The 19656-nt window shown below is 45.1% G+C and overlaps 2 protein-coding genes across 6 annotated transcripts; one reads left to right on the top strand and one right to left on the bottom strand.

The window, feature by feature from the left end:
* Window positions 1–638: 638 nt before the first annotated feature.
* On the bottom strand, window positions 639–7911 carry LOC148903265 (inhibin beta B chain). 5 transcript variants are annotated; one of them, XM_088998815.1, is made up of 4 exons: window positions 6709–7094; window positions 6506–6611; window positions 5943–6351; window positions 639–1842 (listed from the first exon to the last, which is right to left on the bottom strand). In XM_088998815.1, exons 2-4 carry the CDS (start codon window positions 6560–6562, stop codon window positions 1067–1069), a joined length of 1242 nt encoding a protein of 413 aa, XP_088854941.1. In that variant the 5' UTR covers window positions 6563–6611; window positions 6709–7094; the 3' UTR covers window positions 639–1066. The 5 variants fall into 5 exon arrangements, with proteins under 5 accessions (XP_088854941.1, XP_088854949.1, XP_088854974.1 ...); XM_088998823.1 differs by having other exon boundaries at window positions 6506–6606; XM_088998848.1 differs by lacking the exon at window positions 6709–7094 and having other exon boundaries at window positions 639–1567; window positions 1649–1842; window positions 6506–6684.
* A 45-nt stretch (window positions 7912–7956) lies between these two features.
* Window positions 7957–13184, top strand: LOC148903264 (ras-related protein O-RAL-like). The gene is made up of 5 exons (XM_088998855.1): window positions 7957–8087; window positions 9455–9584; window positions 9654–9862; window positions 11542–11716; window positions 12006–13184. The coding sequence occupies exons 2-5, from the start codon at window positions 9471–9473 to the stop codon at window positions 12111–12113; spliced, it is 606 nt and encodes a 201-aa protein (XP_088854981.1). The 5' UTR covers window positions 7957–8087; window positions 9455–9470; the 3' UTR covers window positions 12114–13184.
* Window positions 13185–19656: the final 6472 nt, after the last annotated feature.

Genomic DNA, 19656 nt, shown 5'->3' with positions numbered 1-19656 from the left:
CAATATATGTGTCAGTGCAGTGCTATCATACTACCAAACTGATTTTTTGTCGTGTCCCAGCTGTTTGTGCATTAAAATTAGCTATGATTTACACAGGTGTTCATGTGTTTTATTGTGCTTACCACCATATTCAAGAAAATTTTATTAGCCTTCATTTGATACCACTTTGAATGCTATAGCATCAACCTCTGGAAAGCTACAATGAAAATAAGGACATAATATCCAAAATTTTGCAGCGTCGTATTGTTGACGTCAAAAACGTTAACAATAAAATTACATGGCTCTTTAGGCAGGCATAGCCAAGGTCGTAGATCACAATAACTGGTATATTTAGCTTATTTAGACCTTGGAGAATGGGAATAATATCAGTTTCCATAAGTTTGAAGTAAAAGGTCAATTTTGAAAAGGGCTAGAATGACATTGTGTATATATAGTTGTCCATGTTAAGTGCTTTTTTAACAGCTTCAGCTGTTGTTAAAGCGCTACATAAATCAATCTGTATTCTATTGTGTGTGCATATATATATATATATATATATATATATATATATATATATATATATATATATATATATATATATAGAGAGAGAGAGAGAGAGAGAGAGAGAGAGAGAGAGAGAGAGAGAGAGAGAGAGAGAGAGAGAGAGAGAGAGAGAGAGAGAGAGAGAATTTTTTTCCCATATTAGTATGGATACTGATTTGTAATATATCACACATGCAGAAATGCAGAATTGATATACCCCTACGGCATGGAGTGACTTTAAATTAACACAATTGATAAATAAAACAAATAAATAAAAAAAATAAGTCAATTTATGCGATAAGATGTGTTTGTGTATTCAAAACTCTGCCCTCCAGACAACCATCCCTCCCTCCCAAATCGAAACCTTCCACTGCATGCTCATTGTGAGTGTTTTCATTTTGTATTTTTTGGTACTTGTAAGACAAGGTACCACTGTGTACAAACAAACATAAATATATGTACAAGCTTATACGCAAGTTCACATGAGGGTGTACACGACTCCACATGGTCCATCTGTTTCTGACTGTGACGCATCAAGAGAAGCTCAAGCGCAGCCACACTCCTCCACGATCATGTTGGGAACATCTCGTTTCACAATGTTGTACTCGTCATCAAAGTAAAGCATAGACATGGTGCTCAGCCTGGTCGGGATGCAACAGGAGTTCATGGAGCCCGGGCTCATCCCCCGCATGCGGTACTGGTTCACGACTGCCGTGTGGAAGGACGACGCCGAGCCGGGTACTCCTGCCATGTAAGCGGGACACTTCCCTTCACAATAGTTCCCGAAGTAGCCGGACGGCGCGATGATCCAGTCGTTCCAGCCTATTAGTCGGAAGTCGATGTAGAACTGCTGGCGGCAGCACAGACTAGCGCTGCCGTCACATTCCAGTCCTCGCTTCCGGATGCGATGCTTGGCATCCACCTGCCGGGCCTGCACAACCAGAAAAGGCCGGTGCGACTCGTCGTTGCGATTGAGGAGGATGGGCGCGACACCCACCGCCTCGCATCCATCGCAGCGCACGTCCAGGTTCTGCCGCCTGTCGCCCTGCTCAAACACCAAGCGCACGGCATGGGTCAGCACAACAGTGTGCCACCCACTCCGTTTAAGCTCCAAGCACTTCTCTACCAGGTTCCACTTGCTGCTCAGGCCCGGTTCCTGGTAGTATACTTTCACCGTCACTTTCCGCCGAGACCGCATCTCAACAGGTGGAGGCAGCAACTTGAAGTAAAGCCAGAGAGTGGCCTGTGTCACATCCAGGTTCTGGTTACCCTCGTTGGAGATCATGAAGAACAAACTGGACTTGGATGTCACCAGGTCATCTGCAAACGGCACCACAACAGAGGGGAAATCACACCAACTCAATGACCTCAAAATTCTGTTTCTTGCAGCTGATTTGGTCTCAGACGGATCTTCGCAATGCTCAGTTAAAATATGTTTTTGTTTTTTTTTAATCCTGGATGTGAAATATCAATCCCGAAGGCCAGATCTGGGACACTGCGTTATTTTATGTGGTCCACTCAAGCAAACAAATGGCATTCTCATAGAATAATCCGTAAAGAAATCAGTTACATGTATTTTAGTGAACAAGAAGAAATGGAATAAGTCAAACTAATTGTGATTTTTTTTTAGTCACCAAACAAATAAAATACAAATGAAAATGCTTTTGAAAAAACAAAAACCAATTGAGAATGATTTTTATGTTCTCAAGCAGCAGCCAATTGACGCTGCTCCCAAGAGACAATTTTGTGTATGGTTTTGGCTCGAATCGTTCCATACCTTCGTTACCTTCAACTCTGCTCGAAACACAAAGCTCGGTGAAAAGTGTTCTCTTTTTTTGGGTCTTACATGGAAAACAAAACAGCATTTAAAAAAACAGTACTCCCAGGTTTCAGACTCAACGGGAATTTAAATTACAAATCCACCTCAGAAGTTGGTAACTTGGCACATGAGGCATTAGGGCGTGTACAGGCATACATCACTGCAATTATTGCGATTCAGTTCAGTCTGTCTATAAACTATAATCTGTATGATCAAAGTACAGTAAAGTCTCGTTATATCGATATTCTCGGGAGTCGGAAAAAATATCGATATAACCGGACTATCGATATATCCGATCCTAAGGCATGTAAATTTTCTCCTTGCGTTCATAGAAATAGTATCGTAATAAGCAGTACTATCGATATAACCGATATCGATATAATGAGACTTTACTGTATTTTCAAATATTTATTAATTGAATTTGCATTACACAATGCTATTATGTTTTTTTAAATACTGTATTTTTAAGCCGCCTTGAATGGTAATTAAAAGTAACAACATTTCCATCCATCCATTCATCCATCCCTCCATCCATGTTTGTAATCTACTTAGCCTCACAAGGGTTGTGGGCATGCTGGAGCCCATCCCAGCTGTTTTCGGGAAGTGGTTAGGGGACACCCTGAACTGGTCGCCACTTAGACATCGACAAACACTCATATTCACAGTGACAACTCGGAACAATTTCGAGTGTTCAATTTATCTACCCTGCATATTTTTAAATTAAACTACAGTACCTGAGGATAACCACAACAGGCACAGTGATAACATGCAAACTCCAAACAAGCCCGAGCTGGAATCGAGCCCTGCACTGTGAGGTGGACATGCAAATTCACTATTTTTAAATTGGTAGAAATTGATAGCCGAAGTATGGGATGGAACCCTGCTACTCTGCGCCCAAGTCTGTCAACCAGTCAACTATCATGCTTGGATGAGCTCATTCACTGCCAGACGTGCAAAAATATGTCCACTCCAGTGCCAGGGTTTTTTGTCATTGTCACTTGAATTCCAGGACCCACTGAATATTCTAGGACTACATAAACATTCAATACATCGTTAGAAACCTTAGACTCTCTTCTTTCTCTTTTTCAAAAAAGAGTTAATTCCTAAATCATATGTGTCTGGAGTAATATGAGCTTGAAATTAGGGTGACTGTCCAAAATACAATAGAATACAGACATATTCATTTGTAGAGGGCTTTAACAACAGCTGAAGCTGGAACAAAGCGCAAACATGGAAAAAAGGGAAATGCTGCCCCCTGTCCCCATGGCCAGCGCTTTATCTGCACCCAAGCATGAAAAAACAAAACCCGAACAAATTCGGCAATGGCGCTCTACGTCATATTTTCAATTCCAGAATAAATTTGTGAATGGCAGTGAATGAATCTATGTAAGAAATGGTGACGTCAGAAGACATGGTTTTCAAAAAGGCCCCTGAGGGACACCACAACTACCATGTGGCCAAAGACCAAAATAAAGGCATGGTCTCATCAGCTGTTGTTGTCCCAGGCCAGAGTGAACACATGTATGGTACAGGTAGAGCTACAGTATACATGCTGATTGACAGTTGTCAGGTGAAGAAGATTAGAGCAATTATTCAAGAGTGAACTTTGTGAACTCGAAGCAGAGCCGATTGAGAATGACACTGAGAACCTGAGATAAACTTAAAGCTTCACACTTGGATGTACATCTACATGCAAACGCACAGATGCAAGTGCCCGTTCAGATGATGGGACAACCAGATCTTTCTCTTTAGATGCTTAAACACACATACAGCCCATGAGTTATGTACAACTTGGGTTTGTTCTGACTCAACTGTTGTAGTCTGCTGGAAGCCACTCAAGTCGCTAATGCAGCCAGTTGGCTGCAAACATTGTTGATTGAACCGTCTGAAACTCAAGACTGTCAAAGCTGACACCACGACTCACATTTCTTTTTTTGGCAATGTGGAGATTTAGGTGGTGTCCAACTTTCTCTGCTGCACTTGAATACAAGAGGTGTGGGAAAAAAAATCACTGTTGTTGTTTTTGTTTTTATTTTGAGAGCCATACATACCTGTATGCTTAAAACAAAGGCTGGGCAAACTTAAACTTTCAAGGCAACAAACTAGGATAAAAATTCAAGTTGGGCAATTCAACTAAATATTTCAAGTTTTGTTGTTGTAAAAATTGGCTTCCTCGCATTTCATGTTGAAGAAATAGAGTTCACGGAACTGTATTCATTCATTCATTTTCCAAAATGCTTTGTCCCTTTGTATTGTTCCCTCAAAATATAGATATAAGTAAAAACAACCCAGTAATTTGTTTGACTAGCTATGTTGCGGATGTGCAAATGAAATTAGCCAAAAATCTCAAGTCATATACTGTATACCGTATTTTCTGGTATATAAGGTGCACCCAAAAGCTTTGATTTTCTTCAAAAGATGACCTTGCACCTTACAGTACATGGGAAATAATATTGAGCCACATGCAACAGGTCTCATAACTACTGTCAGTAACCACCGACTCTATTTCCATCTGTAGAAGAAGTAGTGTGTAACCCCAGCCTCGACTGGAGCACCTTATAATGTGGTGTTCCTTGTATTTGGAAGACTTTTATATATTTATATATTATATTTGGAAAGCTTTTTTTTTATTCATTGAAGGTGCGCCTTATACACCAGAAAATGCGGTACTTTAAAATTGTCTCAACTTCAATTCGTTTTTGCCCCACCCCACCCCACCCACTCACTCACTCACACACACCAAAATACAACCTGTTTTTTTACCACCCAGAAAATATTCCTCATCACTTCATGAGAATAACGAGAGAAATTAAGCTTTTGTTACATCCATCCAATATCTGAACATGTCATCCTTGACAGAGTTTGCAGAGAACCTGAGCCTATCCCAGCTGTCTTAGGTCAGTAGGCGAGGTACACCCTCAGCTTGTTGTGAGCCAACTGCAGGGTACACATACACGGACAACAACCATTCACATTCACAATCACAGCAAAGGACAATATATTATGCTCAATTAACCTATTGTGTATGTTTTTGAAATGTGGGTATAAGCCCATGCGACCACAGGGCAACTCCACACAGAATTCGAACCCTAGACCTCTGTACTGCGATGTGGAGGTACTAACCAGTCGGCCACTGTACTACCTGCTTTAAACTGTTTGGATTTGCTGTTTTTTGGGGAAAACGTTTTTATTTAAATTTAACTGCACAAATATTTGAACTTTAAAGCATTATATTTTTATTGAGGTTATTTTGTTTTATTTTACAATATCTAAGTGCATTTTTCTTGGTCTACCTGCATACATGGGGGTAGGGTAATCTGACTGTATGTATCTGTGATTCATATAATAATAATAATAATAATAATACATTTCATTGCTAAGCCCCTTTCAAAACGCTCAAGGTCACTTCACAGTCACGGGATAAAGTTTTTTTGTGGGATGAGCAGCAGCAGCACATTATAAACTAATAATTGGAAACCGTTTGTCTTCTTATTATGTCTGTCTCTTTTCTGATGAGCATTCACTTACCTACTATCTAATACCTAACTTTATTTTAATGTTAGTCATGATGTTGGTACTTGGACACCGCTGGACAACGCACCTTTTTCCGCAAAGCTTATGATCTCCGAGCTCTCCTCCGGAACGTCATTGTTCATCGGGTGTCCGTCCAAGTTGGGGATCTCCACCCTGCCGTCCTCCCGCAGCTTCCCGGCGTGGAGCTTTCGCAGCGCCGTCACCATAGCGGCCTTCGGCACCGGATGGGTGATGTTTGGCCGCTTCCTCATCTGCAACCTGCTCAGGATGTGCCTCTTCACCGCCTCCAGCAAGTCCGCGTCCAGCCGGCCAGATTCGGTGGTCTTCTCCGGCTGAGCGGCGCTGCAAGACGCACAGTTATCCTGGGAAGGAGCGTGCGCCTCCCCCTCGGTAGTGGTTCTGGGCGCATCAGTGCTGAGGATGCAGAGGACGCAAGACGAGAGCGCAACCAATCGGAGCAGCCAACAAGTCATTTTCTGTTTGAGAATGAACAGAAAAAACTTTGTTCCCGCTTTGGTCACACTTCAAGTCACCAAGTCCAAAGTGAAGTACGGGGAACACTTTGTTACATCACGTCAACACTTTGTAACTCTTACGCTCGTACAGCTGCAGAGAAAAGTCGCGTCTCACCAGTCGGGGAAAACCTAACCCGAAACTTTCAACATATTCCACAAAATGTGAATCCATTTGAAAAGTTGCGCCCTTTCTTCATAAGTTCCCAAACATGACTGCTGCACTGAGACCAAGGTAGTGGGGGGTGAGGAGGAAAAGGACGAGAAATTAGAGGAGGTGATGTGCCAGCGAATGAGTCCATTCTGGCATCTGGGACCTACCAGCACGAAACCAGCAGGTCCTTTTAGACGCGGTGGGTGTGGCCAAGGATGGGATAGGTGGAGTCAAGGGAAATTTCAATGGCGCCTCTAGTTTCACTTGAACTTGTCTTGTTTTTGTTTGTATGTTACATTTAGTGTGAACTCAAACCGAGTGCAGAAGTTACCCGCAATTCTCTGGTTATTGCTTGTCATAGGTGTAACAAAACAAGTAAAAGTAATGTAACATGTAATTGTGGCGTGCAAATTTTATTTACTTTTGCATAATCACACTTTTATATACTACGTACAATTAAATGTAACACACTAAGCTAATTTGCTCAAATGCAAATCAAACTCAAGTGACTCGGTTTTGGGTCGCAAAACATATGTTAGTTTAGACTCGAGTAGCTCAGTTGCTTGCACCGCACTGCAAAACCGGTATACACGCATATTAGTTTTACATGGTTTGACGATGGGGTCTGGGAGATGCGAGTTATCCTTCCTTACATTTCATATATATATATATATATATATATATATATATATATATATATATATATATATATATATATATATATATATATATATATATATATATATATATTGATCCGTCCAACGTGAACAAAGTGTCCAGTGCCTTTTGTTTGGCCCACTAAAGCCACAGTTAGAGGAATTAAAGTAGTGCAGCAGGGCCATCTTTCTTTGAATGGGCGTAACTGCAGCAAAAGGAACTACCTCCTCATATAATTTCCCGATTCGATCAGAATGTATTTCAACCTCATCACACAAACTCGCTCGTCTGATCATCATTTCTCATAAAACGCAGCATGCAAATTATCGAGTTTCTTGTGCTTGTAACCAAACAAAAATAAATGTTTATTGATGTGATTTAACTTCTACGTCTAGGTGCATTTCTATGCCAGAGTGCAAAAAGAAATCGCCTAAATTAAAACAAGATTAATCATAACGAACTGCATTTACGTACATATTGTGGCGTCATATCCTGTTAAAAGTTTCTGCCGTTTTCCAAAGACAAAGAAAACGAAGGTATCACTCTGCGCCCATATCCCAAATTTGCTGTCTCAATGTTGTGACACGCGTGGAAACCTACATCTATGTTCAACATTTGTGCTTTATCTGTAAAAAAAAAACTAAAAATAAAGCTTAAAGGCGTGAAATTTGCGGCACGTTTATCCATTAAAGGACGGCAGTGTCAGCTCTCATGGGACATTTTAATCTGTCACGAGTGATCCCTCCTGTCTGTCTTCCTTCTTTATCTGCTTCGGCCACCACGCTGGGTGGGGCGCTAAACAGTCTGCTGGTAGTCTAATATATCTAACTTTCTATCGCTACGTTGTATGGCGGATGACTTTCAAAACAAGTGAAACAAGTAATACAAGGTGAGTTTGCCGATGTTTTCGTGACAGTTTCAGTTCGCTGAAATTTTCCTACTTTTGCGGACAAACCGTAACGTCGTTTAAACTCAAGTTCCCCCTCTGGGAGAGAAAGCACTATCAGCACCAGCGTTTCACGTGAGTGTCACTGGATTAAGCCAATCGTGTGTCTCAGGGCCGTGACCAGAACATCTGAAATCCAGTCAGAATCAGAAATTGATGAGAGGGCGGGAACCTGGAAGAACTACAGAATTTGGAATCCTTTCGAAACTCGTTGATTGGCTCTCACTTTACTCACAATCTTGAATTTATTCTACCTACTTGAGTAAACCCTTCGTTACACTCTTCCCCTGGGCCCTTCGTCACTCAAACTAGCTGCTGGAACCGGCAGTTTATTTAAAAAGGGAATAAACGACTCAATACTGACATTAGGAGTCCCTTCCGACTAATCTTCAACCACCCTTTCTGTCCATATTCATAGATTGTTCCCATGTTTCATCATATCCCAAATCAAAGACCACCTCAAATAACCAACTACCTTAAAAAATCGATGTGGATTTTGTACACAACTTCAAACTAAAACCAGCCTCCTTAAAATCAGCAATGTCCTCGACTCCGGCCTACTCTCCACCCTCATCATCCTTGAACTTACTTCCGCCTTCAAAATCCTCATACTCCGCTCTCACCTGAAATCCTTCAACGCGATATACAATGCCCTCACCTAGCTTCACACATATCTCACATACAGGAAACTATTCATCCACATCAACAACTGCTCCTCCTCCATTGTCCCCATTGTCCCTCCTCCATTGTACCCGATATTCCCGAGGTGTCCCCCAGGGCCCTCTTCACTTCATCCTCCACTTTCACCCCCTCAGCTAGATCATTCGTCATCACACTCTCCGATTCCACTGCTGCGCTGATAATGTCCAATTGTACACCTCCGCTAAATCCATCACCCTCTTTGAGACTAAATCCTGGATACAAACAAATGGTCTTATGATCACCTGCATTAAGTCTCTTCTTTTAATCATTGGTCCAAACTCCCTCACCCAAACAACCTTTAACTTTAACTTCACTATCGACAACTTTGACTATCTTCCTCTCACTGTCATAATTTTAGTATTCTTGTTGATAATAAAATCTCTTTTGACCAACAGTGGAGAGAACAACACTTTTCAAAAGAAAAAAAACTTCTCCATTGGTCCAGCGCCTTTCATAGACAAGTTAACTCAGCATACTTCATAAAGTATGAAGTATGTTTAAAAGAGTTGGTCAAATTAGGTTCGTTGTCAAATTTTACATTGACTCAAAAAAAGTTGTCTCAACAGTTCTCTGTAATGGTCTGTGATGGTTTTTATTGGTCTGAACAGGTGTCGCTGAGGCACCATGGCCTCAAGCAAAAACAAGAACCAGACATCTCTGGCGCTGCACAAGGTGATCATGGTGGGCAGCGGTGGCGTTGGAAAATCTGCCCTCACACTACAGTTTATGTACGATGAGGTGAGATCACATTGCTCCTTTTTCCCAGTCGCGACTCTTGGGTTTGCCTCATGGTTTCTGTCTCTGTAGTTTGTGGAAGATTATGAGCCAACCAAGGCTGACAGCTACAGGAAGAAGGTGGTCCTAGACGGGGAGGACGTACAGATTGACATTTTGGACACGGCAGGACAGGAGGACTACGCCGCAATCAGAGACAACTACTTCCGCAGTGGGGAGGGCTTCCTACTCGTCTTTTCCATCACAGAATATGAGTCCTTTGTGGCCACAACTGAGTTAAGGTGTGATCACCTTTTTCAGCCAAGTACAAATCCCGGTACTTTCTTTTGCACATAACGAAAGATTGTCTCAGATGATTAATTTGACACTCGTTAGATTTGTTCCTTTTTGAAGTTTTTAAACATACATTATTAGCATTTATGTGAAAAACGAAATGCAAATACTGACATGTAGTTTCAAAACATTAGCAGATTTATCAGGAATTATGGTACTTGACTATACATATAAGTATCCTGGGAACTTATTTTTACTCATTACATTTAAAAACAAATATACAGTGATACATCGGTTTACGAACCCCTTGGCTCACGAACCTTTCGGTTTACGAACGTTAAATTTATGAAAATTTAACCTTGGCACACAAACTATTTTTTTGGGATACACACGGAGCGCCACAACGAGTGGCGCTCCGTGTGTAGCCCGTTCTAACAAGAAAATGACAGCCAACCTGTTTTTATTCTCTATTCCCTGCCCCCAGTCTTCGGTTAAAGCCATGTGATTGGTCAAGAACGCAGCAGTGGAGGGGGGGGCGGGGGTTCGACATTAAAGAGACAGGCAGATGACAGAGAGACAGTGAGAAAATGGATAGAAAGCAGTGAAATTTTAACTCGTTTCAACTTTGATAGTTCAAAGGCAGAGTGTAGACGGGAAGGTTAAAATATCCAATCAATCAGGATCCACAAATAACCCGCACGAGCCATCTGTACATTTGATGCAAAAAGCTATCAACCCAGTTAAACAAAACACAATTGATGAGGAACTAGGTAAAATTATCGCAGAGACAGCACCTACAAGGGAGCATTCCTCAAGATGTTGAAAGAAGGCTACCTTCCTCATGAAGTGTTTAATGCTGATGAAACCGGCCACTCTATTCCATCAAGCCAACAACGACCATCACAAAGGTAAATAAAACGACTTTATTATATACTACAGTTCATTTCCCTAAATCATAATACCATAGCACATGTACGATACATAAAATAAGGTATATTTTGTGTAGTTTTAAGGTTTAGAAAATGAGAAAGTAGAAAATTATCGTTCATGGGGACCTGGGAACGGATTATTCTCAATTTAATTGTTTCCAACAGGAAATATATTTTTGGGCCTCACACACTCTCTCTGGGAACCAATTAAGTTCGGAAGCCAATGTATCACTGTAGTTGTACGTAATATACGTTTTACTCATTCCTGTTTCAAAATAGTCTCATTATATTTTTCAACCTCCTTGGGTGATGAATGACCCATAGTTGTGAGCCTGAAAAAAAACTCATTAAACAAGGACAGCAGCCAAATGGATAAAGATTTAGAGAAGCAATATATTCCCCATCCACAGCCGTATTTAGGAGTTTTGTTTAATGTTGTTGGCTTAAATATTGAATTGTGTCAAGTGTCAGCCCAACAACCACCTGTTATTGGTATTCAAAAGAAATATTTGACTAATCTGAAAACCACATACTGTAATTACTGAAACAACATAATTGCCTAAAGCAGGTGCTTTGGAGCAATGAATTGCCAAAACATGGACTTTTTCAGAAATACAGGAACAACTTTCAACAAAAAGTCAAATTGCCTCAATTGAATGTTTTCAGATTTCGATGTTTTAGAATCAAGACCGACTCACAAAGTTTATGAGCTCATTGTTAATTTGAACCCATACGAGCATGTTGAATGTTTTCCACAGGGAGCAGATTTTGCGTGTGAAAGAAGAGGACACCATTCCCATGCTGCTGGTGGGGAATAAGTCAGATCTGGAGGACCGGCGAAAGGTTCATGTTGAAGAGGTGGTGGAAAAAGTCAACGAGTGGCGCGTTCAGTATGTGGAAACCTCAGCCAAGACCAGAGCCAATGTGGATAAGGTACACTGTACTCTGCAGCTGCAGATAAGTTATCCCATAATACTGCCGCAATCTAAATGTATCCCACCTTGCAGTGTTCAAAAGCAAAATATACCCAGTATAAATAAATGTTAGACCAAAATACTCATTAATTCATGAATGTAATGATTGTATTACCAAAATTCCTTATCTCAACTTGCCATGGAAATGTACTGGAAATCTTCCCTTTGTAACTCGAAATAGACATGTGCTAATGTTTACCTGGCGCGCATGTTAAACATGCTGTCTGATCACTCTGGGTTTCTCTCAGGTGTTCTTCGACCTAATGCGTGAGGTGCGCATGAAGAAAATGTCTGAAAGCATGGACAAAAATGGGCCAAGTGGAAAGAAGAAGAAAAAACGCTGCAGCCTTCTGTAGCACGCGAAAGAACATGCTGAGAACACAAATGCTGCTGACGATCGACAATCACCTAGCCAATGTCTTAATGCGGCGCACCACTTCATTTTGAAATCATGTCACAAGAAGTAGCTGGAGTGGCCTGTTACTTATCAGAACCCAGCTCACGGGTGTGTTTCTTGGAAACAGTCCCAAGCATCAATTTACCTGTGTGTGGACCTTAGCTTGCTTCTGTTCTCATCACCGATTCACGTCACGCTTTTTGATTCAGAACAAATTTGACATTCTCGCTTCAGCATCTACGTTGTAAATGTGATTGAAAAATGTCACATTAAGTTCAATTTGTGTATTCACGACAGACATAACATGGCAAAACATGAATTGATCATAAAAGGACCTCACTTGTCTTTTGTATTTTGAAACCATAACAATGTCTTCATTCAGCTGTGATGTGTTATTTTTCCACTAGATACTGTCATCAATCTCAACTGAATCAAAGAAATGCTTAAGAACAAATACGGTACGCACGTCTGTCTGTACTCATTTTCACCCTTTCTTGTTTGTCTTCCAAGTGCACGAATGGTAGTTCGCAACATATCAAAGGTGACTTTTTGGGTTCTAGTAGCGTCATGATTCAAATCCCTCAGTGAACAACAAATAAAGTAGTGGTAACCAGGTGTTTGACAGGTACCAGTCTGCTTTCTGTCTACTGTTGCGGTATCCTTGAGCAAGGCACTCAACCACTCCTACCCTGTTTGAAAAAGTGCCCCACTGTTTTGCTCTTTCACTCTGGCATTATGAGTGTGAGATTTGTTTCCTTGTTCATAGCAGAGTACAAATTGAATTTCCTCTCGAGTGACAGTAAGTGAAATCATGATAGTTTTATTTAGTTGTTTGTCACAGGTGTTGACACATTTAATTGGGAAACAGTAACAGCATTCTTGCATTTACTTTTTTCTATAAACTGGGCATGCGGAAACAAACAATTCAAGACAAAACACGAGAAAAATGCAACTTTGTTATGACTGTCTCAACACGTGTGCGTTGATGTAATGTGCTGGTAGTATAGATATAATAAATCCAATCACGCAATCTTGTTTGTGGTTTGTTAAAAAAATAGAACGCAGTACGGGGATGTACAGTAGTCCCTTAAACGTTGTTTCCCTGTTTAAACGCCAGGGGTCACAATTTGCCCCCATGAGTTCAAATGCAGAAAGGAGACAGTATACAATTTCATTTTCAGACTGCACTCGACTTGGACGAATGTGAAGGGGCATTGATTGGCAATTCATTCAATGTCAGGTGTGTGGCACCATAACAAATATTGGAAACACAGAAGGTGTGCATTCCTTATACAGTATGAAGTTGACACGGTAATTTGCCAACTTCAAAGAGATGTAACAGAAACCAACTTTGGCCTGTGCTTGAGGGAGCATGACCAGTGTGAAATTTACCACCTAGAACACCTTCAACTCACTGCCTTTACACCCCTTTGTGTCATAAGTGAAGGCAACAAGCCAAGTAGCAACAGATGTGTGAGCCTCCATTATGGACACAGAGAGGGAAATAAATGCTGGCTGTACCACATTTGCCTCTGAGGTGCTAACTTGCTGTGTAGGCAGCTTGAAAGGGGGTAATGGCTTCTGGCTCCCAAGAAGTGTTGCCTTAACCTCACTACTCAAATAAGAGTAATGCATTTCATTTATAAGCGCCTTTCAAAATACTGTACTACCACACATATCAAATCATATTAAGTGTATCTTGTGGCGGGCACTAGGACCAGGCATCTTACCCAGCAGGTGCACGGGAGGGGGTGGGTTTATTTCACATATATTTCACAGCATTTTCTGTTTGATGGAGATCAACTTGTTAGCCGTTGGAATAAACACGTCTCCACATTCAGTCATGTGTGCTCTTTCCTCAACGGCTACACTGGTGACCCCGACGTTGGAAATGTTCATGGCAACAGACGAAGATGTGTCTTCTACTGCCATGTCGCCACGGCCGGCGCCCAAACTCGCAGCTGCCGCCTACACCGCGAAGTTGCCCGAGTTATGGCACAGCGACCCGGCTTCGTAGTTCCAGCATGTGGAAGCGCTTTTCCACCTACGAGGCATCACGACAGATGAGCCGAAATATTATCTGGTCGTGGCGTCTCTCAACGAGCAGACTACTCGCTGTGTGCTGCCGCTCTTACGTGCGCCTCCACAGAGCGAGAAATATGTGGCGCTCAAACATCTGCTGATCAGAAGGTTCACGTTATCGGCATCTGAGAGAGCAGACAGACTTCTTTCCCTTCCCGGACTCGGCGACGGAACAGCAGTGGATCTCATGGACAATATGCTGTCGCTCTGAAGTTCGGATGAGGCCGGATTCCTTTCCCCCCATATATTCCTCCGTCAGCTACCAGCCTCAGCGCGCGCCGCGCTAGCTAACTCAATGTGCTTAGCCACCGCCGACTATCAAGGTTTGGCTGAAGAAACGGATCGAGTGCTTGTGGCGACACGGCGGTTCGCCGTGCAAAGCGTGACGGCCGAACCCCTCGGTGAACGGGCATTGAGCATCGATCCGACCTTCGTGGCAGGAGTGGTATCTGAGAAGCGGCACGGGAAGACCACCTGTTTTTTCCATCAGCGGTTTGGCGCAAAGGCTCGACGCTGTGTGTCCCCCTGCTGCCACGAGGCTCCGGGAAACTCCCAACGCCGGCACCCAGTAACAACCGTGGGCGCCGGCAACGAAAGCGAGCTGCTTTTCATTACGGACTCCTCGTCAGGAAGTCGTTTTCTTGTGGACAGTGGGGCACAAGTAAGCCTGCTGACACCCACCGCCGCAGACAAGACGGCAGGTGGATGCGGGCCTCCCCTGTGCGCAGCTAGCGTCTTGCCCATCGCCAACTTTGCCTCCCGGTTGGTGACTGTGTGTAATTCCACGGACGGGAATTCAAGTGGAACTTTATTGTAGCCTCGATCACAGTTCCGATAATCGGCGCAGATTTTTTATGTGCTCACGGACTACTTGTGGACATTGCTAACCGTCGTTTGATTCACACCATCTCTTTCGCGACTTTCCCGTGTGAGGCTGCAGGGCAAATTATTTAACGTCAGGTAACGTTTACGGGGTAGAGCATTGCATCCCCACGGTCGTCCCGCCAGTTTTTGCCCGCGCTCGTCGCGTCGACGCGGCAAAATTGGCAATGGCGAAAGGGGAGTTTGCGACGATGGAGCGCTTGGACATCGTGAGGCGTTCCAACAGCCTGTGGGCCTCACCATTACACATGGTGCCCATCCTTGTTCATCCTTGTGGCCAGCCCTTCACCGGAAGAACACCTGTTGCACTTAACTAAGGTTTTCAAGCGTCTTGATTCGCACGGCCTTATCATTAACCCTCTGAAGTGCCAATTTGGTCTGTCCACGATCGATTTCTTGAGGCACCGCATTTCTCCACAGGGCTCCATCCCCTTACCCGCCAAAGTGCAGGCAGTGGTGGATTTCCCCCGGCCGGCCACATTTAGGGCTCTGCAGGAGTTTTTGGGCATTACCAATTTTTACAACACGCAGCCGACCTCCTACAACCCCTCTACGGCGCCTTGAGAAAAAAGAAGGCGAATGACCCCGTCGAGTGGGCCCCACAACAAGCCCAGTCCTTTCAACGAGCCAAGGAAGCTCTCGTGGGTGCAACTCTTCTGGTCCACCCGATGTCAACCGCACAGGTGGCCTTGACTACCGATGCGTCTGATGTTGCCGTAGGGGCGGTGGTTGAGCAGCTTGTGGAGAACGAATGGCAGCCCCTTGCATTTTTCAGTCAGACGCTGCAAGATAACGACCACAAGTATAGTGTTTTCGACAGAGAGTTGTTAGCACTCTATCTTGCAAGGCGCCATTTTCGTTTCCTCCTTGAGGGGCGCCGGTTCACCGCCTACGTAGATCATAAACCCTTAACATTCGCCATGTCGAAGGTGACCGAACCGTGGTCGGCCCGACAGCAACGGCATTTAGCGGCCATTTCGGAATTCACAACAGACATTCAGCACGTGGCCGGCAAATGTAACCCTGTGGCCGATTGCGTGTCACGCGCGATCGTGTGTCCAGTCCAGCTCGGGGTTGGATTTTTCAGAGATGGCCACCGCCCAATCTGAGGATCCGTACATCCACAAACTCAAGGCAGCAGGCACGGCCCTGAAACTTGAGGAAGTGGCACTGTATGAAGGGGGTCCCACTCTCCTCTGCGATGTGTCTACGGGTCGCACTCGTCCTGTGGTTCCGCAGGCGTGGCGTTGGCAAATTTTTGATTCTATTCATTCCCTCTCACACCCTGGCATCCGGGCATCAGTCAAACTACTTGGGGCCTGGGTTACGAAAGGACATCAGGAAGTGGGCATCTGCATACATGGCATGTCAGCGTCCAAATTCCACAGGCACACCCGGGCAAGCCTGGAAACTTTTCCAATTCCGGCCAGGAGATTTGACCACGTCTAAGTGGATCTGGTCGGGGCCCTCCCTCTTTCGCAGGGTTGCACACATCTCCTCACTATGGTCCACTAGGTGGCCGGAAGAAGTCTCCCTGTCCTCCACGACCTCGGCAGATATAGCCCGCGCATTTTCTGTCGTCCTGGGTCGTTTCGGACGTTTCGGCACGCCATCCAATATCACTTCGGACAGGGGCCCCCAGTTTGTGTCTGAGCTCTGGTCGACCATGGCACAGTCCTTAGGTGTGCAGGTACACCGCACTATGGCCTACCACCCGCAGGCTAACGGCATGTGTGAACGTTTCCACCGGTCACTTAAAGTCGCGCTACGGACTTAAGTATTTGGGGTCAACTGTCCAGAGCAATGGAGAATGTGGAAAAGAGGTGAAGAAGCGTGTCCAGACAGGCTGGAGCGGCTGGAGAAAAATGTCAGGTGTGATGTGTGATAGAAGGGTTTCAGCTAGGATGAAAGGAAAAGTGTATAAAACCGTGGTCAGACCAGCCATGATGTTTGGACTGGAGACAGTGCCACTGAAGAAAAGACAGGAAGCAGAGCTGGAGGTAGCAGAGCTGAAGATGTTGAGGTTTTCTTTGGGAGTGACCAGGTTGGATAGGATCAGGAATGAGTACATTAGAGGGACAACTCATATTAGAGGCTTTGGAGAGAGTCAGAGAGGCCAGACTGAGATGGTTTGGACATGTCCAGAGGAGAGAGAGTGACGATATCAGGAGAAGGATGCTGAGCCTTGAACTGCCAGGGAGGAGACCGAGAGTAAGACAGAAGAGGAGGTTTATGGATGTGGTCAAAGGGGATATGAAGGTAGCTGGTGTGAGAGAAGAGGATGCACAAAACCAGGATAGATGGAGGACATTGATTCGCTGTGGCGACCCCTGAGGGGAAAAGAAGAAGACTTAAAGTTGCGCTACGGGCCACGCTATCGGACGGTAACTGGGTCGACCGGCTTCTGTGGGTCCTGCTCGGGTTACGTTCGGCCCCAAAAGAAGACCTTAACGCCGCTCCGGCAGAGTTAGTGCTCGGCCAGCCGCTCCACGTCCCTGGTGAATTTCTGCCTGAAGCTTCGGGTACACCTTCTTTCCCCCTTTGGCCAGGAGTGCCCCTGACTCCAGCACCATTTCACCACTGCGTCCCCAAAATATTCGTTCCGTCTTCTCTTAGGTCAGCCCGGTGACGGCCGAACCCCTCGGTGAACGGGCATTGAGCATCGATCCGACCTTCGTGGCAGGAGTGGTATCTGAGAAGCGGCACGGGAAGACCACCTGTTTTTTCCATCAGCGGTTTGGCGCAAAGGCTCGACGCTGTGTGTCCCCCTGCTGCCACGAGGCTCCGGGAAACTCCCAACGCCGGCACCCAGTAACAACCGTGGGCGCCGGCAACGAAAGCGAGCTGCTTTTCATTACGGACTCCTCGTCAGGAAGTCGTTTTCTTGTGGACAGTGGGGCACAAGTAAGCCTGCTGACACCCACCGCCGCAGACAAGACGGCAGGTGGATGCGGGCCTCCCCTGTGCGCAGCTAGCGTCTTGCCCATCGCCAACTTTGCCTCCCGGTTGGTGACTGTGTGTAATTCCACGGACGGGAATTCAAGTGGAACTTTATTGTAGCCTCGATCACAGTTCCGATAATCGGCGCAGATTTTTTATGTGCTCACGGACTACTTGTGGACATTGCTAACCGTCGTTTGATTCACACCATCTCTTTCGCGACTTTCCCGTGTGAGGCTGCAGGGCAAATTATTTAACGTCAGGTAACGTTTACGGGGTAGAGCATTGCATCCCCACGGTCGTCCCGCCAGTTTTTGCCCGCGCTCGTCGCGTCGACGCGGCAAAATTGGCAATGGCGAAAGGGGAGTTTGCGACGATGGAGCGCTTGGACATCGTGAGGCGTTCCAACAGCCTGTGGGCCTCACCATTACACATGGTGCCCATCCTTGTTCATCCTTGTGGCCAGCCCTTCACCGGAAGAACACCTGTTGCACTTAACTAAGGTTTTCAAGCGTCTTGATTCGCACGGCCTTATCATTAACCCTCTGAAGTGCCAATTTGGTCTGTCCACGATCGATTTCTTGAGGCACCGCATTTCTCCACAGGGCTCCATCCCCTTACCCGCCAAAGTGCAGGCAGTGGTGGATTTCCCCCGGCCGGCCACATTTAGGGCTCTGCAGGAGTTTTTGGGCATTACCAATTTTTACAACACGCAGCCGACCTCCTACAACCCCTCTACGGCGCCTTGAGAAAAAAGAAGGCGAATGACCCCGTCGAGTGGGCCCCACAACAAGCCCAGTCCTTTCAACGAGCCAAGGAAGCTCTCGTGGGTGCAACTCTTCTGGTCAACCCGATGTCAACCGCACAGGTGGCCTTGACTACCGATGCGTCTGATGTTGCCGTAGGGGCGGTGGTTGAGCAGCTTGTGGAGAACGAATGGCAGCCCCTTGCATTTTTCAGTCAGACGCTGCAAGATAACGACCACAAGTATAGTGTTTTCGACAGAGAGTTGTTAGCACTCTATCTTGCAAGGCGCCATTTTCGTTTCCTCCTTGAGGGGCGCCGGTTCCCCGCCTACGTAGATCATAAACCCTTAACATTCGCCATGTCGAAGGTGACCGAACCGTGGTCGGCCCGACAGCAACGGCATTTAGCGGCCATTTCGGAATTCACAACAGACATTCAGCACGTGGCCGGCAAATGTAACCCTGTGGCCGATTGCGTGTCACGCGCGATCGTGTGTCCAGTCCAGCTCGGGGTTGGATTTTTCAGAGATGGCCACCGCCCAATCTGAGGATCCGTACATCCACAAACTCAAGGCAGCAGGCACGGCCCTGAAACTTGAGGAAGTGGCACTGTATGAAGGGGGTCCCACTCTCCTCTGCGATGTGTCTACGGGTCGCACTCGTCCTGTGGTTCCGCAGGCGTGGCGTTGGCAAATTTTTGATTCTATTCATTCCCTCTCACACCCTGGCATCCGGGCATCAGTCAAACTACTTGGGGCCTGGGTTACGAAAGGACATCAGGAAGTGGGCATCTGCATACATGGCATGTCAGCGTCCAAATTCCACAGGCACACCCGGGCAAGCCTGGAAACT

This window comes from Hippocampus bargibanti, linkage group LG01 (genome assembly GCF_051943395.1).
Source record: "Hippocampus bargibanti isolate YZ-2025 linkage group LG01, ASM5194339v1, whole genome shotgun sequence".
Lineage (NCBI taxonomy): Eukaryota > Metazoa > Chordata > Actinopteri > Syngnathiformes > Syngnathidae > Hippocampus > Hippocampus bargibanti.
The sequence above is the reverse complement of the archived record's forward strand: the minus strand, read 5'-3'. Positions and strand labels throughout refer to the sequence as shown.